The sequence below is a fragment of the Podarcis filfolensis genome (assembly GCF_964270895.1).
Source record: "Podarcis filfolensis genome assembly, chromosome: 12".
NCBI classification, from domain to species: domain Eukaryota; kingdom Metazoa; phylum Chordata; class Lepidosauria; order Squamata; family Lacertidae; genus Podarcis; species Podarcis filfolensis.
This window is the reverse complement of record NC_139614.1, coordinates 4,024,755-4,051,282: the sequence shown is the minus strand read 5'-3', so window position 1 is coordinate 4,051,282 and position 26,528 is coordinate 4,024,755. Positions and strand designations below refer to the sequence as shown.

At 42.1% G+C, this 26,528-nt stretch overlaps 1 protein-coding gene across 2 annotated transcripts in view; it reads right to left on the bottom strand.

The window, feature by feature from the left end:
- The window catches only part of GLI3 (GLI family zinc finger 3), a 245,694-nt gene that overhangs the window by 24,986 nt on the left and 194,180 nt on the right, over positions 1-26,528 (bottom strand). For both annotated transcript variants that reach the window (XM_083577565.1, XM_083577564.1), the window contains exon 11: positions 25,326-25,466. In XM_083577565.1, the coding sequence (XP_083433691.1) occupies positions 25,326-25,466 (141 nt within the window). The remainder of the gene's footprint in view (positions 1-25,325; positions 25,467-26,528) is intronic.

Genomic DNA, 26,528 nt, shown 5'->3' with positions numbered 1-26,528 from the left:
CTATGACTCCTCTGGCTCCAGCTCAATCCCTAGCACATATAAGGGTAAGGTAAAGGTAAAGGACGGTTAAGTCCAGTCAAAGGTGACTATAGGGTTTCGGCGCTCATCATGCTTTCAGGCCTATAGGTGAGTGATCATGAATACAAACGTATGCACAGCACACTAAATGCCTGTGACCTTTCCAACCCTTTGGGTAGATTCGTACATATTGGGCATTTGTATGCAACACTGTCCCAAGCATATAAACTCCTGATGCCTGGTCCCAGTCCCCACCATGCAAAACACATGACTGAAGGCCCAGGTGTCTAAACTGGGCCAAGGTCTACTATAATCATTTTGATGAACAAAAACCAGCAAGCAGCATCTAGGAACATTTTCCCCAACAACCACCTATACTTCATTTGGACAGCCATTACCTATATGCATGGACCTAAAGAGATCCTGGATGCATTTACAGCTGACATTTTGTTCTGCAACAACCTGCAATGTGTTATCCTATATGATTCTATTCTCCTTGTGCTGTTGCTTATGCAACCAAAATGGCAACAGCTAAGCACAAGAGGGAGGTATCAATAGACTCAGGGTAACCATGAGGTTTTCAGAAGTATCAAAAGAATCTTAAAAAGGAAATCGCTAAGGGGCAACAATGAGGAGGGCACATGCTCAGAACCCACAGAATTCTGGCTGACTGTTGAGAGAACAACTGGGAACTGGATGGCAGGGGGGGAATGAAAAGGACTGCCCATTCACTTGCCCCCCAGCCAGCCAGCCAGCCCTGCCTCTTGCTCCATTGGCAGCCAGCTCTCATCTGTTCAATCACTCTGTGCAACCTCTTGCTTGGGAATGGAGAACTTTGGTGGTGGTGGTGGTTGGACCTTCAGACACACAAGCAGACAGCATTTTGTTGTGAGGCTCCTCATGCAGTCTGGTTCCCTTTCTGTTTCCCTTTCTACAATTTGAGAGCTACCTTTCTGGAAAGAGCATGTATAAAAGAATGAAGTTGCCACAAATAACATGCCATATTTCAAACAACATAAAACTTGCAGCAGAATTCCCTTGAAAACGTTCCAAAGTCTGTGATCTACTTCCAGGTTCTTTTATTCCAATAATTACCTTTGGATTTTTCATGGTGTTTTTGACTCCCTTGGTCTCCGCTATGGGAGAGAATGGCTAGATTTTAGTCTGCAAAAACAAAGAGCCTTCTGAAATAAGAGTATTATGTAAAACAGAAGCTTTAGTACAGAGCATAATAAGGATTTAGAGAGTTTCAATTTATAATGTTTTTAACCTTATTATACCCATGAAATGTCACATTCCAGGGACTAGATGAGGATTTTTTCCCTCCTAACAAAATTTAATTTTGTGCCTTATGATTATTGGGGGAGGGAGGGTGTGTGGATTCTTTTGTATGTACTACACAGCTCATCATGTTTGTTGCCTCTTTGGGGCAAAAATACCCTAATGAAGCTGACTGACAATAGGTTCAAGAAAGTCTAAAGGAAGTACTTCTCAACACAACGTCAAGCTTTTGGAATTTGCAGCCACTTTAAAAAAGTCATTTTAAAGAGGATTCAACAAATTCACAGAGAATATGCTATTTGACATTTGTCAGACCCATGAAGGGTGCATGGCTCCGAATACAAGATACAGGAGACTTTCCCTGAGCATCTAACCTGTCATTTCTGGAAGCAGCACTCGGCTAGATGAAGCTTTGGTCTGGTCCAATAAGGAAATTCTAGCCTATTAAGCAAAACCAGTGCTGGGAACAAACTAGTTTGAACCAGTTCAAAAATCTCTGAACTGCACCTGAAAGCAGTTCCCATACTTGCCTTATAAGCGGAACGTGAACTTTCATTTGGGAATGGAACTTTGAACAATTTCTAGTTCATTTTCACGTTCAATTCTTTCACATTCAGCAAATATTTAAACGTGGAAAATACAGACCATTCCTTTATTAATTTATTTAAAAACTGTTTATATACTGCCAGCTGATATAAATAATCAAGAGCAGAAGCCACAGCTAGTGCCTAGTGCAGCAGCTAGACTGCTGGGAGCACACAGCTGACAGCATGGGTCATCTTTGTCAGAACATCTGCACTGGCTGCCCAGGTGCTACTGGGCCAGGTTCAATGCCCCTGTAATAATACAAAAGCCACAGACAACTTGGTTCAGTAAGTGATGCCTGGACTTGCGATATATCATCTTGATCACTGATGGTTTTCTCCAATGTTACAGAGGCAGGACCGCTTTCAGCTACAAGTCAGTCATAAGGTGTCTCCAGGCTCATGCTGAGGAATACTCGTTCAGCACAGATTTGGAAAACATACTTGGCTGTTAAACCCAGCCATCTCCTGTAGAGTTTTTTTTAATGCTGACAGGCCTATTCAGTTGTTTAAATTCTCTTAGGATTTGTCAGTCATTTTAATGATTCTTTTTGTATTGTTTTATGGTATTTTAAATCTCATTGTATTTATATATGTGGTTACTCAGAACGCAAGGGAGAAACGTGCTAAGAGGAAGGCACGCTTGGCAAATCTACACTGTAATCAACTCCCGCCCGGGAACCAATGTCCCCACTGTGGAAGGACGTGTGGGTCCAGAATTGGCCTCCACAGTCACTTATGGACTCATTGTTAAAACTGTGTTTATGGAAGACAATCTTATTCGGCTACAAGTGATCACCAAAGATCAGTTGGCAGTATATAAATATTTTGCATTTCTATACACATCCACCCTCAGTGATTTATGTGATGAGCTGACATGATGCATGGTCTGGAAACCAAGTCTTATGAAGAACTGTTGAGCTTGGTACGTTTAGCCTGGAAAAGAGAAGACTGAGAGGAGATATGATAACCATCTTCAAATATCTGAAGGGCTGTCACATGGAAGATGGAGCAAGCTTGCTTTTTACTGCCTGGATGGTAGGACAAGAACCAATGGGTTGGCTACAAGAAAGGAGATTCCAACTAAACATACAGAAAAACTTTCCGATGCTAAGAGCTGTGGAATGAACTCCCTTGTGGGCTCTCCTTCCTTGGAGGTTTTTAAGCAGAAGTTGGACAGCCATCTGTCATGGATGCTTTAGTTGAGATTCCTGCATTGCATAGGGTTGAACTGAATGATCCTCAGGGTCCCTTGAACTGAATGATCCTCAGGGTCCCTTGAACTGAATGATCCTCAGGGTCCCTTGAACTGAATGATCCTCAGGGTCCCTTTCAACTCTACAATTCTATGATAATGTCTTCAAACAAGCATACATTCAGAACACAAACTCAACTTACAATACTGAAAACTGTGGTGGCTCCGTGTTTGTGGAATGCTGTCCCCAAGGAGGCTCGCTTGGCACCCTCATTACATATCTTCCGGCGCCAGGAGGAAACGTTTCTCTTCAACCAGGCGTTGGGCAGATAAACATTCTATGGCCTTTTAAATGTGTGTGGGGGAGGGGATTATTGGCTTGGTGTGCTTTTGTTTTATTTGTATTTTGTGCTTTCATTTTGTATTTTTATGTTGTGAGCCACCCTGTGATCTTCGCATGAAGGGGGTTTAATAAACAACAACAGACTAATTTAAGGGTGGAGAACCTATGGCCCTCCAGAAGTTGCTACATTACATCTCTCATCATCCATGACCACTGGCAATGCTGGCTGGGGCCAAAGGCTCTCCAACTCCCCTAACTCAGAAGCGGGCAAATCCCTGTATGCCCATCCAGTAATAATCTATTACTACAAGTTCCACACTGCATAAACATGGAGTTGTGTGGCTGAAACAATGACATAAGGATTTAAGCCATTCTCGGGTTGTTAGGAGGCATCAGTCTTTACAAATCCATAAGGTGCCATAATATCTTAAGCTCCTTCAAATACTCAGGGATAAGCAGGGCCTATTTATTGGCACATCGTGAAAAGCAAGCACTACGGCATATCCATGCGTATGCATGCTTGGTCTGGCACTCTTCCTCATTTTCTGTGTATTAATTTTAACTACAGTACTTCCATAAACAGACTGGGCAGTTGATTTCACAGTATGAGATACAAAAACAGTATTATTCATCCCAGAAGCTGGTAAGTAGTTGATAAACCTTTGGATAACCACAGATGGCTGATCTAAATGATCAAATAAATCAGGTAATAAGAACTTCCTGGGAATGTTACACTTCAATATGTACAGTACAGGTACCTCTCAACTTCTGCAAGTTTAACTTGTGTGCATTCAGCTTTACCCACTTGGCAAAAAACCCCAATTATTTTTAAAGGGGGGTTGAAATGGGGGAGGGTGTCGGGGGGGGGGGGAGATTTTGAGAATCCTGCCTGCCATGTGTTTTCACGATATGCAATTTTGAATTTATGTGCTAACTCCAAAATGTAACCCCAGCATAAATTGTGAGTCACCTGTACTTCAATTGCATGTCTCAAGATCCCCCCCCCAATGTCAAAATATTCCTGACTGCAGGAGGTTCCTTTTCCATGAAAAGGGTTCTGCTCCACTATTTCCCCTGACATGTGTGTCTTCTATGTGCAGAAACTTTTTGACTTAGAGAAAAAAATCAAATATGAAACAATCCACTTATATCCTAAAACAGTACAGCCCCCAAAGAGAGAGGTAACATGGTATTTCTGCGTTTGGTACTTAGACTTACAGTGATGGAAGCTATCAGCAAATTATGATATTTTGGAAATGTTAATGTCATGAATAATGAGTTCTTCCGCAAAGGCTAGAACACTGCACAAAGATTCCAGCAGTCCTGCCTCACCTTATTCAGCCCTTCCTTGCTGTCTAGCCTCCTCCGTCTTCATTCCCCAACCCATGAATCTTTGAAGGTCAGGCCACTTGGATGACTCAGCAGGGCAGGGATGGGGAACATGTGGTCCTCCAGATGCTGTCGGACTACAACTCCCATGATCCCCTGGCCCTGGTCACAATGGGAATTGTAGTCCTGCAATGTCTGGAGGACAAGAGCCACACATTCCCCATCCCTGCAGTGAAGGATGGAGCAAAACAGCAGTCAAGAAGTCGCTTCCAAAACACTGGCCCCAGATAAACTACTCCCCCCCCCAAGTAGGCAACCTGAGCAGTAAAATTGGCCTGTGGGTCATGAGCGTTTTTTGCTGTGATGCATAGACCTTCGCACTGGAGTAAAAGGGTAAATCTGAGTGTGGTATTTTTCTTACTGGCGCCCCTTCAGTTTGCTGAAGTCAGCATTAATTTGGGCCATATGATGCCTGCTAACATTTTAGTAAAGTGAAGTAAATAAGAGAAGCAGATTAGCAGCTTGCATGACTCCTTTTTGAGGGATCTGAATACAGAAGTCCAAAATTCTCTTGATAAAATTTTGCTACTCTTTTGGCTTCCCTTGAAATTCTTTGGGCGTTTCTTTTGAGCTCGCCCCGCCCAAAAAAATGCTGAGATGTTTCACCTGGCAGGAATTGCCAAAGCAGCTTTGAATTTTGATGGCAGCTGTGTCTATGGTGGAAAGAAGGGAAGGGAAAGGTACTACCAGATGTGCTTTGAATAGGACCCTAAAATTACTCCCTGCATAAATCTTCCATAGAATTCAACATATTGGCCTTATATATTTTTTTAAATGTAGCGTATTGAATCCTTAACTTTAATATGCTCAATAGACACATATTAAATATAGAATAATTTTCTATAGATTATGGGCACGGGGGGTAGCTAAATAAAAAATAAACAAACTGTTTCAGTGTATCTGAATAAGTGTGCATACACATGAAAGCTCATACCAATAACTAACTTAGTTGGTCTCTCAGGTGCTATTGGAAGGATTTTTTTTTATTTTTTATTTCATTTTATTTCGACTATGGCAGACCAACACAGCTACCTACCTATAACTGTTTCAAACTACTAAGTGGCCCAGCCATCAATAGCTGGATGCTTTCTTATATGGAACAACTGCAGGCCTTTATCTCTGTCTGCACATCTCATCATAAAATGAAAACATGCTAATGTACACATCAGCAGTGATTGGTCTTCCTTTGGCTCCAATGCTCCCGCAGAGCGCAGATTATTGTTCTTCACCTCACCATGTTTAAAATACCCTTACTTAATCCACTGCTACCATTAATGTCTCAAAGGGATGGCCTATTAATCAATCCTATTGGTGTTTTCATCACCCATCAATAGGTTAACCATGTCTACCATAGACATTTTAATGCTAAAGACAGAAAAGTCCCCAAGGATGCATCAATTGTTGGCCACTGTACAAAGAAAACACTGTATTCTCTGCCGAGGCTCTTTCTGTAGCAATTTAAACACAGTGAGGCAGACACAATATCCTGGAGAGGAAAACCTGCCTTATTACATTCCTGACCCACGAGAAAGGACATACGCTCAATCCACTGGGGAGCTGCAGAGAGGAAGTCATCTAATCTTAAAAATAAAGACAGTCGTTCCTTTTAATCTCTGATAAATTATATACAGTATTTATACATGCAAAATAAATGCATTTTTCTGGCTGAGCCTGAAAGGGATTCCTATAACTAGATTTTAAGTCTCTGGGTGTTTGCGCAGGCTTTGAGAGCTTGCTAGTAGAGTATTGAAAGACTGGAAGGTTTTCATTCCAGTAAGATCACGTTGCTTAACTTGAGATACATGTCTACATGGAAAAGTACTGAAAGTCTGCTAATAGCAAAGCAGTAGGCCAGAAAGGCAGCAATTGTCACAGGAAGTGGGGCCTGAACCAAAAGTCCTCATGGTCTAAGGCCAGGACCTGGCCAAGTAAGCTACTTAGGACGACTCCATGTGCTCTGGCCCCAGAGAGCTCTTCAGGCAAGAAGAGAGGTGGTTCTGCAAGACTGGCACTTGTGTCCAGCAGGCAGCGTGAGGTACCTGGATTGGCCAGGGCATGCATAAATACTAAAAATGTGGCTTTGCTATCCTTGGTGAGTCAATAGTATAGAAATCCCAAACCCCATGTTCCAATACCTGACTTTGTGGAACCTGGGTTAGAGAATAAACATTCCAGGTCTGGCTACTGGTCTGGCTACCCAACCAGTCATATCCATCACAATGGCACGGATGCTTGAACTGGCTTGTTGCTTTTGCTCTTCCCCAATCTCCTCTGCACAATCTGAAACTAAAGACACCCCAACCCACCCCTCTCTGAGAGCAGGATGTTATGTTGCTTTGTTATTAGCTCAAGGGCTAACAGAGGAAGCTGACATTTTAATGACTTCTGCGGAAATCGTCCTGAATTTCAAGTTTTCAGCAGTGGGCCAAAGTACTAAGTCAGAGTTTCCACACAACAAGGAGGCTCAAGGGGTGCAGTTCAGAGAGTAAAGTACACCTAGCCTTGAGTGGTTTCCAAACTTTGTAATTCCTTGGCTTGAATATAACCTCTGTCACTTGTAATCCTCTCCTCATCACGGCCCCCCTGTCCCCCCTCATTGCTGTAGGATCACTTCAGGGACAGAAACCTCCCACTCACCAGCAGAGGTAAGTTAACAGCTGTAAGTTAAGTGGGTGGGCAGTCAGGTGGGGGGTGGATGCTGATGGGTGGAAGGGAGCCTGGACATCAGGAGTTATGGAACTGGGACTGGAATCACAGTTAATTCATTCACTAATTCTCCCCCTCATTCCAGCTCTCCCACCCCCAGCAGCCTGGATTTCTGTGTGCTTCTCTGTCCCTGCTCACTTGAACCTAACTTTGCATGCCAAGCCTCTTAATCATCTTCTCTGTTCAACTTTAGAAATCTGTGATAGTTTACCGGCTCCTTTGTTAAACTTGCGGTGAGGAAAAAAACTTGATACTCTAGCTGAGGCCTATCTGTCTATGAACACAGGTTTACCAGAATATACAAGGGGGAAACCAGGGGTTTCATTTCTGAGTCAGAACTTGGATTTTATCACACAGACAAAATATAATTAATTGTAAAAAAATAAATAAAAATATTTCCCCATGTGTCATCCTTTTCAAAGTGGTACCCAAGTGCTAATGATAACCTTTGTTGCAGTGTCATACCACATGATTCTATAGCCCATGGCCCATTAAATGAATAGCTCCTTCCATCATCCACTGGCAATACTAAGGACTGGTTCATGTATGCCATTTGATTTCTCTATATTCAATGACTTGAAGAGGAACATATGAAATGACTTCAGTGAAAAACACTGTGTTGTAGGCGATATTAAGCGATATGGACTTCTGCATCCAATAAGAGAGTGTGTGTGTGTGAATTCTGGCTTTCATGGTGCAGTCCCCAAGTGATGGACCATGTGTATATGAACCAGTTGTTAGTTCCCAATACCCATTTTGAGAGCAGTTGTGTAGCACCATAATGAACAAGACAAACCTGGGGCAGAGAGGAATAAATGGGAGCAGGTCCCTTTACCATCTGCCTGTATTTGAATTTCTCAAAGGCCTTTTCAGCTTGATGGGGAAGGTTGTGTCAGTGCAATAGCTTTCACATATTGTGTTAGCAACTCTACTGAATAGGAATAGCATTAATAGGGAACTGAGCCAAACAATTCTGCCACACTTGCCAAACTAATGAATGCTGCCGCAAACATGCTGATCACTGCAATCAGAGGATCGTCAAATATGAGATTTCTTCTCTATTGGTCAAATTAGTATTAACATACATCTTTGAATAGCTACAGCGTGTTGACTAGAAATAAAACAGATTTTCTGCTGCTCCAGTTTCACAATATAAATTCAATTTCTTTGGTATGTGGTAATGTACCCTAGGAATAAATTGCAGCCAAAAAGTTGAAGGTGGGGTGGGGTGGGGTGCCATGGAAATGAATACACAAAAATCGTAACATACTGCCTAAACTACGGAACTTTTTACTGTAAATATACAATACTTTTAAAGAATTTGCTCTGCTGTACAACACTGAGTTTTGGAAACAGCACAGAAGTAAGGTTTCTACCAGCAGGCTCTTTGAGTTAAAATGTAACTCTATATTCCAACTGCTTTATATCATTTTATATTAGAAGAGACAAACTACTTAATCTCATGAGCCAACATATACCGTGGTTTGATGGAACTAAGCAGGGAAACTGAGCAAATTCTTTTTCTAAATAAGAATGTGAAACTTTCCAAACTCCCACATTTATCCAAATCAACATCCACATGGCTTAGCGGAAAGTTCTTCACAGCACAAAATAACAAGCAAGAAGACCAACCAGATACTGAACTGTGCTGTCCGCCTGCCCCTTTATGTACACGCAGGTAGCCAGATCAAAATTTTATTTTTTTTAATGTGGAAGAATCTGAGTTTGTGGTGCTTGAAATAAAGATCATCCCTCATGTTCTGTGGGACCATGAATGAAGCCTCATGATCAGGAGAGCATTTGGATTCACACGCAACTTGCAGGTTCAGACCTGTTAGAAAAGAGGCCTGGGGGAGGTCTCTTCCTGCCATTCCAAATAGACAATACAGATCAAGATGGAACACTGGCCAGACATCTCTAATGCAGCATTCATGTATCTGTTCATTTGGAGTGAGGATCTGTCCTCCTCTGTCCATGCTTACTACTCTGCCAGGATAAGGAGTGGCAATTGTCTGGCTGAGTTAAGAGTCTGTGATTGGGGAAGAAGTGCAGTGACCATCAGCAGTTTCCTGCACTAGCAAGGTGTTGCACCAGGTGACCTTTGAGGCACCAGGTGACCTTCCAACTTTATGATTGTCTAGGCTTGCCATTTGTCAAGTTGGAATAGAACTTAAGCATGTAAACTCCAATGTGTCTACGCCCAAATTGAAGAGTCATATCCCAGACTGTACACAGGTTAAGGACTGCACTTAAAATAACGAGTAACAACCAAAACTATCATTACTACTCCTACTGCTCTTTGTCGTAAGGTCCTAAGGAGGGTTGCAACAATGAAAATATACAATACTTAAATCAGTTTAAACAATTGCAGCTGGAAGAATAGGGTGGACACACACACACACACACACACACACACACACACACACACCAAGTGTTAAAAAGCTGGGGTAGAGAGGTGCATCTTCTGCAAGGAGGTGACACACAGGTGTTTGTAGGCAGTGAAAGGTTGGATGCCGACCAAGAAACTGAAAGTGAACCCTGAAAAGACAGAGGTGTTATGTATTCCAAGTTCAGGAGGTGGAGGAACCGCCTGTTCCAGACAGGGCTGCAAGGAGAATGTTCCTGGATCCAACATTGTCCCTTGAGGCCAAGGTAGCCTCAGTGGCTAGGAGTGCCTATTTCAAGCTACTGTTGGTTCGCCAGCTATGGCCCCTTCTGGACAGAGATTACTTGGCCACTGCATTCCATGCTCTGGTAACTTCCAGATTGCATTATTGCAACGCACTCTACATGGGGCTACCACTGAAGGTGACTCAGAAACGTCATCTGGTTCAAAAGGCAATGACCAGATTTCTGGCTGGAATTGCCTTTAGAACTCGCATAACCCATTCTAAAACGCTTGTGTTGGCACTCATATTAGTGTTACAAATGCTAAGTTAGCTGGCAAACTAGTCATAGCTGAAAACAAACTGACAATACACTTCACTGACAGTACTGGATCCAGGACTATACCCAAGTTAAGGCCCTGTTCTTTCCAGGAAAGGCAACCTCTCTACCACTCAGGCCCAAGAACTTGGAACATCTAACACCTCTTTGTCTTACCAGGATTCAGAGGAGATTTACTGGCCCATTTGCAGGCCATTACTGCTTCCATGCACCAGTCTAGCACCTAAAACACCTTTCTTCATTCAGATTGAATGGAGAGATAGAGCTGAGCATCACTGGCTTATGGATGACACCTCACTCTAAATCTCCTGATGATGAGCTCCCAGTGGCTTCAAATTGGTGTTAAATAGGATGGGGCGAAAGATGGAACCCTATAGGATGTCACAGAACAATTCCAATGATGCAGAGCAAAAATCAGAAGCTCAGTTGAACAGAAGTACATGATGCTGATATTACACATGCAGCTAAGTACCACTAGAGTTCAGAGCAGAATAAACTATATGACTTCAGACTGCAGGGTGGGTTTCAAATTCTTGAATGCTCCTTTGCATTAAAAAGCAAAGCATAGAGTGTGGCTGTGTTAGATCCTGATTTCTTTCTGGTTTGCATGTTTTAATTAATTAATTTTTCTTCTTAAAAACAAATGGGAACACTAAACAAATTGGATCATCACCATCATCGTCTGAAATGGCATACCTCAAAGTTCAACTGCATCTGTAGATCAGCCCTATGTAATTCAAGGTCCCAACAATATAGGACAGAGCTTTCCAAACTATTCATGTCAGTGACACACATTTTAGACATGCATCATTTCACAACACAGTAATTCAGTGTTACTAGCAAACTGGAGGTTAAATGAACCCCTTTCCAGCTCCTGGAGGAGCATGGGGAGCATTCGCGTGACACACCAACACACTGCAGCCGACACACTAACATGTCGCGACACAGTTTGGAAAGCTCTGCTATCGCATGTGGTCTGGTTTAAAATCTGCTCCTGGAATTCTTAATGCTTCAGTATTTGAAGATTTATACTGACCTGGAATTATGTAGCCAATCCAAACTGAAAGAGAGCAACAGTGAAAGCAGCACTTAGGCAATTGTATGTATATACATCTATGAATGTAGGAGGAATTCAAGAAGAGAAGGGAAAGTGTGGAGTCTCGTGGGTACTGAAAAATGCAAGGCGGGGGGAACTAATGAATGGATGGACATAGCTCAGCGGCTTAATCTTCTTCCATCTGAAAATTTAGCGTTTTCTTACCTGCCACTTCATTTCCTACTACTGTTCTGTCTTTTAGTGCTTTCTTGACACATGTAGGAAAGGGTAAAAGCTAATGAGTGTGGGTGTCAGCACAATATAAATTACTACGAAGGGAAAACTTGATGCATGGCTCAGGATCTGAAAGTGGAACGTCCGCCATTGTTTGCGATTATGGATCACATCACAATCTAATAGCAATTTTTATTTAATCAATAATTTCCATGCTGAACAGACAGGCCTGTTACAGAGGATCGACAAGCAGGTACTGATAACAACAAGGCTCGTTATTAATCTTTACCCTGCCAGCTTATCAGCCAAACTACTGTAAAAACCACAACCAAGATGGATTTAGAAACAAGATTCCCCCCACCTCGCCTCCACTCCATACTCTGCTGTTTTTCAGGTACCTAATGTTTCATACTTTATACACAAAATATATTTTGAGGAACCTGAGGCTTGAATTACATAGAAAGGCAATTCATATTAGGCAATTTCACAAATCAGTAGGAACTAGCCCAATGCTCAGAACCATTATAGGCTAATAAATCATACTTTCTCTTTGAGATGTCAATCGCCAAAGCCCTTTGTAAAAATGTTGGCATCTGTAATTCAGCAAAGCCTTTTCATCTTGAAATAAGATGCTCTAGACTGATAACAAGAATAATCCTCTCTTGATCAAAAAAAAAATCTGCATTTTACCAATTAAAGCTGCTGCCAGAAGCCAAATGGGGCAGCACTGAGACTCCACTGAAGTTTATCTCTGCTAAACACAAGGAGGAATACAGTTAAAGCTTTGTTTCATTTTCAGCCTGACTACTTTATCTCACTCTAAGAACTGCAGCATCTTGGCCCTGGTGATACCACAAGAATGGGATACGCAGACCTCATACCTACACTACAAGCCACCGCAGCTCCCCACTCCTGACAAAGACACCACCCATTCATTTTCAAGATTAGACACCCGACACCTTGAAGAAAAGTCACAGCAGCCTGCAAGTTCCCAAAAAAGGAAAAATGCTGGATTTATTACACCGTGATAAAAAGATCAGATGCATCCTTCTATTAAAAGGCTGTACAAACAAAGGGCACAAGAAAGCTAAAGAAAACAAATTTACACACACACACCCTGCCAAAAGTACAATGTGAACTTCAGGGTCAAACGTGCTATACAAGATGCCTAAGCAATTTGAAATAAATACACATATAAGCTCAGTGTACTCTATTAATAACTTTTAAAAACCCTGTTGGATTGGACCAAAAGTCCATTTAACCAAGTGTTCTGTTTCCAACCATGGCCAGCAGCAGGCAGGAAGGCAAACATCATCTCAAACTGCCTAATTCCCTTAACTGGTATTCAGAGGTATACTGATTCTGACCTGAAGATTACATTTAGTTATAGTTACATTCATTTCATCTGTGAATTCATGTGTTTTTAAAGCAATCTACGTTTATGGCCATCATTGTGCCCCGTGGAACTGAATTTTCTAAGTTATACACTGTATGAAGCAATACATTATTTGCTTGTTCTGAACCTTTTGTTGTTTGTTGTTGTTTGTTGTTGTTGTTTGCACTGGGCAACTCTATGAGATCCAGTATAACAATGATTTTTTACTTCCTGTTCTTCATACCCTTCATAATTTTATAAACTCGAATCAGGCATAGCGCCATTTTAAAAAATAGGATGCTGTGCATCAGCACTACACCGTGAAATATAGGAACCGTGTATTATAGGAAAGTCCTGGACAACTGGACTGAAATGACTGGAACTTATTGCACTCCTCCTCTACATTTTAATGGGGCTTGTGCAGACTTTGCCAGAAGATTGTGCCCTAAACAGTTATTTATCCAAGCAGAACTAACACATCCACGAGGTATGAGGCAACCAAGTAGCTATGTGTACAAAATACTGAACTTGCAACTTTGTGTACCGACTTTTTAGCAGTGATGACTGCAATTTGGTCCTTCAGAGCAGAACATTCTTAGGGCTCTTTCCAAGTTCCCAATTCAAAGGCATGGGAGTTAACATTCGTATATGAAGAAGCTCAACCCTTCATAACAAAAAGGAGCACTTATATACTTATCCAGACATTTTGCTTACTCCATCCTGCGATCTCAGCCTCAGTAATGATACTTTTAGCTAAAACCAACTAGAAGACAAACAGTAATTGTTCTTTTCAAGATGAAGCATGTGGGAGAAGTTTTCTTACCACACCCTGTCAACTGAACTGCACGGAAAAGAAATTTGGCTGAACGGTAAATATTACGATTAAAAGAACGTAGGAGCAGCAGGAGAAGTCTGGATGAAATATGCTCTTGGTTAGGTCAGGTGTCATCTTAAACTAGTGATGCTCAAGGAATGTGATGCATACGTATTCCAAAAAAGCAAACTTACCCATATGTAAGTTGGAACATCACACTTCTCTGAATTTTTAAGAGATGGTCTGAGGGCTGCATTTAAAAAACCCAGTCTTGTTTTACAGATAATACCTACTCCAAAGCAGCTCAAAGGCCTGTCTTAGGTTGTGACCGCTGTGCGCACAATTAAGGTGGGTCTGCAAATGCCCTCAGAAACGAAGAGACCCGACAGAATGCTGACCTCCACCTGAGGAAAAGATGACTGACACAACAGCCAAGTGGCGACAACCATATTCTGTGCAGTATTTCCAGGAGGAATCTATTTATTGTTTGAAAAAACTACATTCCCCCATCACAAAATTCCAGGGTGAGTTACAACAAATATATAAAACAAGATATTAAAAGAGCATCTACAGCATGTTTCACATCCTGTTGGCTCCTAAGGATGTTGCGTTCCCATTTTAAATGTGCACACAGTGGTTGCGGCGTTTAGCATGGGATTTTTAGCTGCTTTGAGTGTTATTACGGGTAAAACAAGACTGATTTTTTTTTTAATGGCAGCCCTAGGATGATGTCATAATATTAAGTACAAATTTATGGTTGTTTGGGATGGATTTTATAAACCACCAAAAACCCTGTAGGGAAACAGAATGGACAAAGCTTAGGAAGGAACACATATGGAAGTGACAAGAGACTAGAAACAGACAGACTTGTCTGCCCTTATTTTAAACCACTTCTGAGGGCACACTTGTCCATACAAAGGTGGGTGCTTCATAGATACTGTAATAAGCGATGTTCAGGTATCCTGGTTCAGTTGAAAAACTCCTCTGCAAGCAATACTTCCAAAGGGGATACTAATACTATATCTGCACGTGACAGAGAAAGTCTCATTATTACCCAATGAAAATTCAATGCAGTTTTCTGATGGATTCAGTGCTACCTAATGAAACAGACTTTTCTTCACTATTTTTGGAATTATATGGCTCCTTTTAAAAATCAGTATAGGAAAGATGGAGTAAAAAGAGTAGATGATAAAAGAATGCTGAACTAGCTATATATTGTTTTATAGCATTTAATTACAATAGTTTAGTTTTCCTGTTGATGAGATACAAATTTTGATAACAAAACTAAAGCTATCGCAAGAGAAAATTTTACATGTAAAATTGCAAATGCATAGTTAGAAGATTTGCAATTTTCTACTTATGAGGGGGAAAAGAGAGTTTTACCCAGTGGTACACCGAAGTTGAGAATGTCCTATCTGATTTACAGTTTTTCCTCACACCTTCTCTTTTATTAGTCATGTTCTACACAGGAGCGTTCAGAATAAGGTTCAACTCCTAAGTGATGCCAGGTGTGTAAAATAAATTTACATGTGTGGGGTTCTATTTGACCACATTACATTTAAACTGGATTCTTAGTGCCTGCATGTACAGCATTTGCCTATCAGTGTGGCAGGCACACAGACCATGAATTCATGACCACCTCACACTGCACACGTAAGAACATGTCCCCCTGCACAGGGAAGTTTATTTTATATGCACTGAGAAGCAGCAATACAACTGGAAGATGCTGAATTTGGAAGGAAACACCCAGTCCGTTTTGACCTGTGCAGCCAATTTTTGAGCAGACACCTGAAAACACCCAGAGCAAAGCCAGCTGCAGAGGTCTCTCCTTAAAAAATAAAATCCACTACTGAAGCAACTGATAAGAACGTCAAGCTTCTTCATATACCCACAAATGAGGGGGGGGGGGGTTAGCTTGTAAATTCACCTCAAATCTCACTATACACGCCCCCCCCCCGAGTAAAAGAAGAGACACCAGTAACTATGTGGAATTGCACCAGCAGAAGAGGACCAAAATGGAACAAAGCCCACCAGAGTCACGCTCAGGAGAAAGATGCAAAACTTCAATGGGAGGAAGCTTGCAGGGCGGGGTTTATATTCAATATCAATGGGAGCATTTCCACTGACAACTGATCTTTTTATATCATTCCCCCAGTGAGCGGCAGAACTCGGCAGTGGTTGTGTAGATGCCTCTCAAGGCCCCGAAAGGCACACTCCCTTTGCAAGCACATTCTGAGAAAGATGCATCCTGAAAGGGGACAGGGAACGTGCCAGGAGCTCCTGGCGTCGTCATGGGCTGCACATGCAAAACAGCTGCAGAGCAACCATGAGGCGCGTCTGGAATTACTTACCCTTGAGACCAAGAACACTTAGGCAGTTACTTTTGATGAGGGTTAGAGGTCTGCGATGCAATTTTCTTGTATATATTTTAACAGAAACATTCCACATTATAGTTCAGTGTGTGGAAGGGAAGACGGAGAGGGAGACACACACAAGGGGGGGGCGCAAAGATTTGCCTTCAAGTTATGGCTCAAACACTGAAGCACGTATGGTTGGGTTTTGTTTGTTTTTTACTAATCCTGATAGGGTGATTTTGGGAACCAATCTTGGCAAATTTAAAATCCAAGACGCTTCACCTTCTTCTTGGAGCTGATGAAAGGATCGGTGCCTCATTCATTACTGTTGTTGTCTGGGACTACATGGATGACTACAAAATCCAGAATAGGAAGTGAAAATGCGAATGCCAGCAGACACACTAACGTACACACGCTGGTCCCACTTTCTGAACATAACACATTATTGAGAAAAGGTTCATTAGGCAAGCATTTGCATAACGAGCCAACAATTTATATTGTTTTCTATGGGAGAAATCCCAATAAATTCCTGACAGCCTGATAAAACAAGGGGACAGAAGGACCATTGTGTTTAACTTGTATCTATACCGGCATGATCCAGTCACCCTCCCCAGATCTTCCACCTCTGACCTAAGCTACTGCCCTCTTCCTGGCAGTGGTCCTGTCCCTTTGATGCCAGTTTTTGGACCATTCCCTCCCCCCCCCTCGGAGCTGGCCAGTGAGTCAGTGGTGCTGCTGTGTGAGCCTGCAAGGGCTGCTCCTCCACCGCCTACTTCTTCCTCCTCCTCCCCAGGCACAGTGAAGCTGCCTCCTTGGTTGTCAAGATGGACGCTGAGCCGCTGCTGTCCCTGAGTGGAAAAGCAATGGGAAGTACATTGGAGCCAAGCCTGGCTGGCAACTGGGGTGGTGTGGATGAAGAAGAGGACAAGGGGGGCTTGGGGTGCCTCCTTGGCATCGCCCTTGCTGCTTCCAGGGCAGTCAGCAGGTCTTGTCATTGCAGCAGTGGCTGGAGGAGGAACAACTGGTGGTGCTGCCAGTTTGGACCTCGCAGGTCGGAGGTGGAAGAAGGTCTGAGGGAGGGTAACTGGGTCATGCTAATGTAGGTATATAGTAGGAAAATGCTGGCCTTTCTTTCAAAATAAAATTAAGGAAAGCTGTTCTCACAGGTCTGGCTGCTTGGATATCTGAGTCAGCCATTTGTGTAATGAGGACTGGGTACAAATTCCTCTGTTCAGATAAGTGAATTTTCACATAATGAGAGTTCAGAGAGTGGGACCTGCACACACTTCAAAATCTTGATAAGGCAATTCCCCGTTGCTACTTTCTGTAATGTTTATTTCTCCTATATGTCCCAAATTTGTTAAATGTGCAGGCCTCTGAAAATAATCCATATAGTTATAGTAGATTGAGTGCTCCACCCTGGTAGTCCTATAGGCGGTAAACCAAGCTACTGAGCATCCTGGAAGGGGCATTGCTGGTGGTCTGGTAGCAATTTAATAGAAGCTGTATGGTGGGTGGGAATGCATCATGCTGGGAGTCACCAGTAGAGGTATGCAAACTAGTAATTCTACTATCCCTAAAAGGATTCTCCAGCAGCAGATCCTATTTGGTTGGTATTACCATCAGCACATTTCAATTTCACAGAATACAACGAATGCAGAAAAGGCACATGAATGCTCACTTGCTCATCCTCTGTGTCTGTTATGCACAGAAGATGGTCAGTTAACACCATGTAATCCCCTAGAGTGAATGAACAGAATAATCATTGAAGCAGCCTCCTGTTTCTAGTTTATGAAAGGCTATCTTTGCTGGTGATAACAGGGAGGATGTGAATTAGGATCACTGTTCCAGGCCCCACACTTAGCTGGTGGGCCCCACCTGGAAGAAGCCCCCCCCCCCCGGCAGTACATAACAAGGTGGCCAAGGGCACCCACTGCAGTCTGGCGGGCCCCGTTGGCTGTGACTATCTTGAGAGCTGTGCGGGCACGAGGCTGCCATCTGCAACATCCCCTGTGACCTTCAAGGTGCTTCGAGCAGCAGCCAACAATGAATCACTGCTATAGTGGCTGGCAAGGAGGAGGAACAGAAACAACATTTGGTTCCCCTTTCATAAAATTTGTACACCACTGGATGGGGGGGGGACCCCACAAAGTGGCTTATGAAAATAAATGGCACTAGCTCTGGCTGCTCGGAGGAGGAGGAGGAGGAGAATGGAGGAAAGAATGAGCTCAATAAGACCCCCACCCTCTGAAGGGAATCCTACCCCCTAGTTATACTTTCAGTGGGGACCAGAATGTCTGAGCAGGAGCAAGGCCCTTTGAGCTCAGTGAGGCTTACCCATAAGTAACAAAAAGCCGAGGTAACAAAAATCTGCTTGCACTACAAACCATTCCAGAACCTATTCAAGTGTGGATTCATTACCCAGAATTAAATTAATTAGTATTTCACTCGAAAAGCACTGAAGTTTTCAGACATTTGTGACGGGAGTTCAGGGGTAAGATGTGGAGCGGAGGGCTTCTCACTAAGAGCAACTGGCGTGCTTTCAAAGTGATCTAGCATGAGAAATGAAGTCCCTGAGAATAAAAATGAGGGCCTCGGATGTTCAGTCCACTTCCAGTCCTACATCTTTACTCCCCTATTCTTTAATGAGTTGTTTTGTAAAAAGTTGGAATGTGTGAGTGAATTGTGGGAAAGATTTTTCTTCCTATGTGTTCCTTAAAATTCTGCCTCCCCCCCTTTAAATGATGTGTAGATTGATTTCAAAGAAATTAAGCACTTCCTCTGTTTGTTAATGCTGGGGAAGAAAAGGATTGCAACCTCAATTTAATTTAATTTATGAGGAAGGAATTATGTGGTGATTGATGAATGGGGGTAAATTAATTGAAGAGAAACTGATGGTTACAGATACAAATGCACTCATTTTGCATTGTATTTTATCAGAGGTTCCTCACTGAGGAGATCAGCAACCCCAAACCCACTTCTCTGAAAAGACAGTTCCTCGCCACCACCACCTTCCTGTGTAACATGCAGCAGCTGGGGGGGGGGGGAGCACTAGCAGTGTCCCAGAGCGCACTCCCAGTTTTTAAAATCTCAAGTTCATTTCCCAGCAGACATTCAAGGGTTTCAGATTGTGAGCCAGGGGGGGGGGAGATGGAAAAGTACTGGCTTAGCACAAGGCACCTTAAATGCCACAAAGAGCCGTCACTGTAACCAGATAACTATGATTCACAATACAGTGAGTGTTAAATAAACAAGCTGCATGCACACAATATTTATGTACATCCAATGTAATTTTTTAGGTTCATTTTTGGTTCTCAATCGTGAGGTGCCTCACTTCCGATCTTAATGAAACAAGAACTGTAAGAGTCTTTCGTGACCACTTCCAACTGTTATTTTCCATGAGTCTTGATGGGGTTAGAAGGTGGAAATCCTGCTAGTACAATATGGATAGCTTTGCACTTTCCATTACAGTGGTACCTTGGGTTACAGACGCTTCAGGTTACAGACTCCACTAACCCAGATATAGTACCTCAGGTTAAGAACTTTACTTCAGGATGAGAATAGAAATCGTGTGGCGGCGGCGGCGGCACGGGAGGCCCCATTAGCTAAAGTGGTACCTCAGGTTAAGAACAGTTTCAGGTTAAGAACAGACCTCCAGAACAAATTAAGTTCTTAACCCGAGATACCACTGTATTGTATTCAACATTGGTTGAGATCCTTTGCTTATGGGCTATTTGTTTTTTAGCTCCTCCCTGTTTAATGCATGCAGAGGACTCAGTGGTGTCTTTCAGCCCACCAGCACAACAAAAATTCTGGGGCTGAAACTGGGGCTGAAAGGATTCTGAGGCTGAAACTAAACAACTGTCACTAAAGGCTCAGACAGAGAATGGTGCCTTTTCCGCTCCAGGTGGTTCACCAGCTATGACTCCTTTCAGACAGAGATGATTTGGCCACTGTAATCTATGCTCTGGTAACCTCCAGATCAGATCACTGCAACATGCTCTTTGTGGGGCTGCCCTTGAAGATGACACAGAACCTTCAGTTGGTCCAAAATGTAGCAGCCTGATTACTGCCTGGGGTTCCATTTAGATCTCATGTACCCATTGTTTTAAAACAGCCGCCTTGGTTGCCACTTCATTTCCGGGCCCAATTCAAGGTGTCCACATAGAATCATAGAATCTTCCAACTCTTAAGATTCAATGAGTACACCACTGTTGTATTGTTGGTTGATGTTGCCCTGTTGGTACAAGTTTCCTCACAATAAAGCTGAGCTTAGTGGTCATGAATCCATAGACCCTGACCCTCACAGACACCATCGCTTGACCCCAATGCACCAAAGACACTAAGCACCTCCTATTCCGCAATGCCCAGCAAATGGTCCAGGGAGGACAGCAGGTGAAACCTGCATCAAGTAGAAACACTTGCATTAGGCAGGGTGTTGACCCTTTAAGCAATTACTCACTTAACATAAAGATATATCATATTTTTCCGCCCCCATGTATAAGACGCCCCCTATTTGGAGGGACTCCAATTTGGGGTCTGCACTATCTGTGTATAAGACAAGCCCAGATTTTGAACATTATTTTAGAGTAAAAAGCATAGTCTTATACACGGAAAAGTACGGTAAATTGGTGCAAAAACCTGCTCTCAGCTAATCAGGCAGCAAACTTTTGACAATAAATATATTGTATTAACACCTGCACCAACTTAAAGCAGTCTCATCAAAAACCCTGCACCATATTAAAGCACTCTCACGTTTTCTCACATAGGAGTCAATGCTTCTTCTAAGATGTTGGGTTGTGTCCAATGCTGCTGTCGCATTAGTTGGACAAATGTCTGCTCACACAACAGGACTTTCTCTTCCTTTTCTCCCCGCTAGAAACCACTAAGCATGCACCCTAAAAAAATCTGCTCCTGGTTGGGTGGCTCTCTGGCCTGGAACAGCTTCTGGGGGCGCACGGAAGGCTGCAGGAGGGAGGAGATGTCCCACTGTCTGAGCAAAAGTCTGTTCTACTTGCACAACAGCAGTGTTGTCTACAAACTTATGTCTGTTACAGGACACCATCTAAAAAACAAGGAAGTATGTCTCATTTCAGCACTATTGCTCTTACCCAAATTCAAATTTAAATCAATTGATTAACCAAGTACCTCATTAAAGCTCACGACTGATTAGCTAAGGTTTCTTTAATTGGAATAACAGTCCTAAGCTGGCAACCTAATGACAAACTTTAGAATTTACGTGCGTATTTGAGAACACACATGAACACCAACAGTGGATGTGTCTGATGTGGACAGAAAGGTGTCTCATCATCCCAAATCACAAGCTTCATGCAACAAATGACAATCAGAGCTGGGTTGGGGCCACTCTGTCTCTCTGATGAAGGCAAGTTGGAAAATTAAAGCCTTAAAATCTGTGAGTTTGGATGTATAATTATTGCTCTTCTAGTCTTTGCTACTATGTAATCAAACTTTCATCAAAGAAAGGAATTTTCTGCTATAAAATCAATATGAAAACATCAAGAAAAATAAATCTAATTTCTTTGAATTATGTATCTTCAAGTGTATTTTAAATAAAGAACAGTTATCACTAAGCCTTCATAGGAACAGCAAAGAAATACAGCACTGTTTCAAATTTCTGACTGCCATTGTATTCACACATAACAGTAACTTCAGTCTTTTTCCTTCTGGGGGCAATTTTCCTAAACAAACACTTATCTTGATGCCTAACTTAACCAATCTCTAGTAATTTGTATAATCTAACAGATAGCTGCAGAAAAAAAACAAAACTGAGGTTCAACGAAAAGCAGACTAAGGGAAGGGGTGGAATATACAGCATCTTATTAGCTTCTGGGCGCAGAAGTGAATTTATCACACACTTAAAACTAACGTGCTCAACCCAATTATAATATCTTGTGGGCAAAGAAATTAATTAAAGAGTAGAATGATTAAGGGCCCAGCAGCAAACCAAGTTTGAAAAATAAATAAGGTCTTTTTGTTAGGGTTTTCTCAAAAGGAAAGAAAGAAAGAAAGAAAGAAAGAAAGAAAGAAAGAAAGAAAGAAATTCAACTGGTAATATAAGTAGGTAATCTTTTTAGGGGTTCCGTGCATTGTAAATGAGACTGGCAGGAAACCCAGCAGTCCAGGTCATAGTTCTGCTCTCCAACTTTGTGATTTGCTAATGTGAAACACATGCATCCCTTTTGCACAAAGTTCAAATAACCCTGGAATTCCAAGAGTGTAGCTCAGTGACTGAACCAGAACAAGGGCAGAACTTGTCAGGATTTAAGAGCTTTCAGCAAAGCCCTTCAATTGCAGTCAGCACCCCATTCCTTAGAAGGATATCAATTATAGATAGTGAGTTGCTTTAGCAAGGGGAGTCAGTGCTGTCAGACACTAGATAGACAACCATGAAGAATCATGAATCTTTCTATTAACTGTAAAGGAGAGGGAGGCTGGTGGCAGGGGCGGGGGTGGTGGTAGAGGGAAAGGATGGATAGGTGCTATAAATAAGGCAGACCCTCTGAATAGTTTAACACACTGCCTGTTAGAGCATGCATCACAAACATTTTAAGAAATTTCAGTTCTAAACAGCACATGGAACTTGAAAATTCGCTCCAACTAATGAAAATTGCTACAGCGTCAAAAACTACCTAAGTGGTTTGATCATTATTGTATTGGTCTGTATATTTATTTTGTTTATCCACTCACAGGATGGGACAGTCTGGATATGAACTGGAAACTGGTGGCTCCACGCTGCATTTTTTAATGCTGTTTAAGAATCTTGAGACAGCAATGAATAAAAGTATCATTTCCTTCCACCTAGGATGACCACTGCCAGCTATGTGACCTTTAACATCTAAGCTATGGCATTACCTGAAATGCTACTGAAAGATTCCGGTAACAGCAGGAAAAAATGACAACATCACAGCATATGCTATTGGCATGGTATTCAGCACTGAGATGGCCGTTGGCACATCCCACTTATTTGCTGGTGCAGCAAACTCTAAAGCTGTGATTTCAAAACTTGCAGAAACCTTCATATATTTGGTCACCTGCTGCAGAACACTTGGAGATTGGGGAAACCAGGGAAGCACCCATAAGCACCCACTGATTAGGCCCACGGAAAGAACGTCCTAGAAGAGTATAAGTTGGTCTGCTATTATCATGCTTTCAAAGAAAGCCTTATGAGCTTCCATGGAACACAGTTTGAAAACAACTGCTCTAGTGAGTTTGACTGCTCTAGGAGACTTTGACACTCCCTTCTTGGGGAAATACGTTTCCATTGGTCATTGATGGTCTTTCAGAGCCAGCTAAAAACCTATTTATTTACCTGGGGCTTTAGGTGTCCCAGGGGCCAAATTGTAATCATTTTAATGCTTGTGTGCTTAGCTATTTACTGTTCTTGTGGAACATTTTGCAATGGTGTTCAAATGGTATTATACCTCCCTACCCTGGGCTCCTGTATGGAAGGGCAGTGCAGCAATCAGATAAATAAATGTGATATGCTTCAGCACTGGTCTGTGACTTGTGGGTCGTGGCCTGATCCAAGGTGGGTCACAACCACCATGCAAATATATAGTAGAACATTAAGAAGTAGGTCTCCGAATGCATGTTTGAGTTAAAAGTGGATCCTGGGATTGTGCTATAGTGAACAAAACACGATGTAATAGCATTGACTTTAATAGGCTCACACTCATGTAGGACTTGACTCTCTGATTTGTAGAAGAAAGGAAGATACTTGGAAGAGGAATCTGGAGCAGAGAAGCAGCAGGCAGGGAAAGGGTTGTGCACTTTGCCCTTCATAGACTAACAGGGCTGCAAGGAGGATAAAATGGCAGCAACTCTAGCCACACACTGAGCTCTTGTACCTTGGAAAAGAAAGTTACAAATGGAATAAAATAGATCTCTGTAAAAAAAAACTTACTTGTCTATAAATCTCTATGAATCTAAGGTGCTGCTTTCAGTTCTTTGGAAGAAAGTACAGGATGCAAACAGAACAAACTGACACATTCCAGCAAGCCAGGTAAACAAATGTCATTTTTTGAGATAAAAAGTATTATATTACTTGGCTTCTATGTTATATAAAATTCACCTAATGCTTTTGACAAATGAGTGAATAACACCTGTGGCCAGATAAATATCACTTATTTAGTTCTTATGTAACTCTCACCTGGAAACTCAGATTATGAACTGCATGTTACAGTGACTTTTGGTAAAATGTTGACATGCCTATGAAATCACCTATACTCCATGGCTTGCTTGCTGAGCATTCAAAAACCCAGAGACACAGTAGTGAACGGTGTCAGTTGGCTAAAGTGGGGAAATTATGTTTGAACATTTTTTTTAAAAGAAACACCTGGGTTGTCAACTTTCAAGTGTGAATGTCAACTTTTACATACTTTTGGATGTCACTTGTAATGTAGGTATCATAGGAGGTATGTTAAGAAAGCAGAAACAATAAGATTCATTAATACATATTTACTTTTAAGTAGCTAGTATTAACTCTCCTGCCACTAATGCTATAGGGTTTTGCCTTCATCCAAGGGATCAACAATAACACAATGTACTCTTATTCTACCAAGTAATCCACTTCAGCTTACACACACAACAGAAAATTGATACATAAAATGCACCACAAATCCTTTAGGGTTGGGGGGGCGTTTCTCAGTCCCCCCCTTCTATTGTTACAGTCCCATTTGAAAGGGAGGGGAATCAAACTTGGCAAGAGGTTAATAATAACTCATGTCCAGCTTACTATTACTCAATAACTATCAAAGCCTCTGATTCAAAATAGTATTTTGTGGCTTACAGGATCAGAGCCATTACACTCTCTATTGAAGACTTTATTGAATTTTACACTAAGCTTTAGCTGACTGAACAGGTCAAACGCTATAGCTCAGAGTTTTGCTTTATTCGCAGAAACTCAAACTCCTCTCCAGTCGGCAATGCTGTTTGCAAAGAAACTTGACTCAGCAAAGGGTCACAGAACCTGCCCCTGCAGAAAAGGTCACATACTTTTCAAAACCAGCTCCTGAATGCCATTAACTTACATGCACTAGCTGCTCCTGTGTGTCAAACTCTCGCGAACAGCCTTCCCAATGGCAGTTTGTCTCGTAGACCACTTCAGGCTCCTGCTTGCTTTCGTCTTTGTCCCCTTCTTCTTTAACTAACGTCATGCCTTCAGGTGGCTCCTGGGGGAGTGGGGATGAAGAGAAGAGGGAAAGGGTGTAAGAAAGAGGGGCAAAATCCCCTAGCTTCAAAAGTACCAGAAGGGTGTGGGAAGGAAACCTCATTCACTGCCTTTCAGCAAAACCCCAAAGCCCAGAGTTAAACTTTTAGAGCAAAGAATGAGAAATGGACAATTTCTGCACAGCTGTGTCATGTGCTCCCTAACTATTTTGAGAAAACCCGAAGATATATGGCTCTGTTGTGTCCTATGGACTTTCCATTTGCTTCTAAGACTTTTGGCTAAAGTCCTGTCTGTCATGGGTGCAAAGCCTAAGTTCTCAACTTGTGAAATGAGGATGGCAAAAGACAGAATTGTTTGGGAAACCAGTGGGATATGGAGATGCTGTTAACCAGTCCAAGCCTGATTGATTGGGAGGACTATAAATCAAGCCACAATTTTAAACAGAGCAGTCCTCTCAGGCACAGGTGCCGTAAGAATGGTGTTCAACAATCATCAGCAAAATGCAGGTGTTGGCCAGGCAACATGGTGTTCAGGTGGCTGGTCAAAAATGGATTACATCCTCTGAGTCATGGCCTTTGAACTACCTGGAAACTGCAACCTTTCCACAGCAGATGTTAATTTTACCATGACTGAGCAACTTTGGAGTTCCCTTACCTATACATTTTTTTGGTCCTTCCTTTCTAACAATGAAAACAAGAAGACTTATTGTAGTGATTCATGATTGTACCCACATATGCAGCCACACAAAAGTAGAGCAGTCATTTTATATCATTCTAGTATTATGGACTGCTATGCATCAGGGTTTAAAACTTCAGCATTCAACTCTTCTTAGACAGAGAAATACGTTGAGTTAGCAAAGCTGACGGGGAAGATCCGGAATCAGCGTGACGAACTGTTTCAAAAGGACTGGAGCAAATTTATATTATATATGAAAGAGTATTGTAAACATCTGAAAACGTTTGTAGCTTTGAGTTGAAATGTTTTGTAATGACAATATAAGGAACTGATTTACATTTAACAAGGGGAAATATAAAAATAAGAGAGAAGGTAAAAAAGTGGTTAT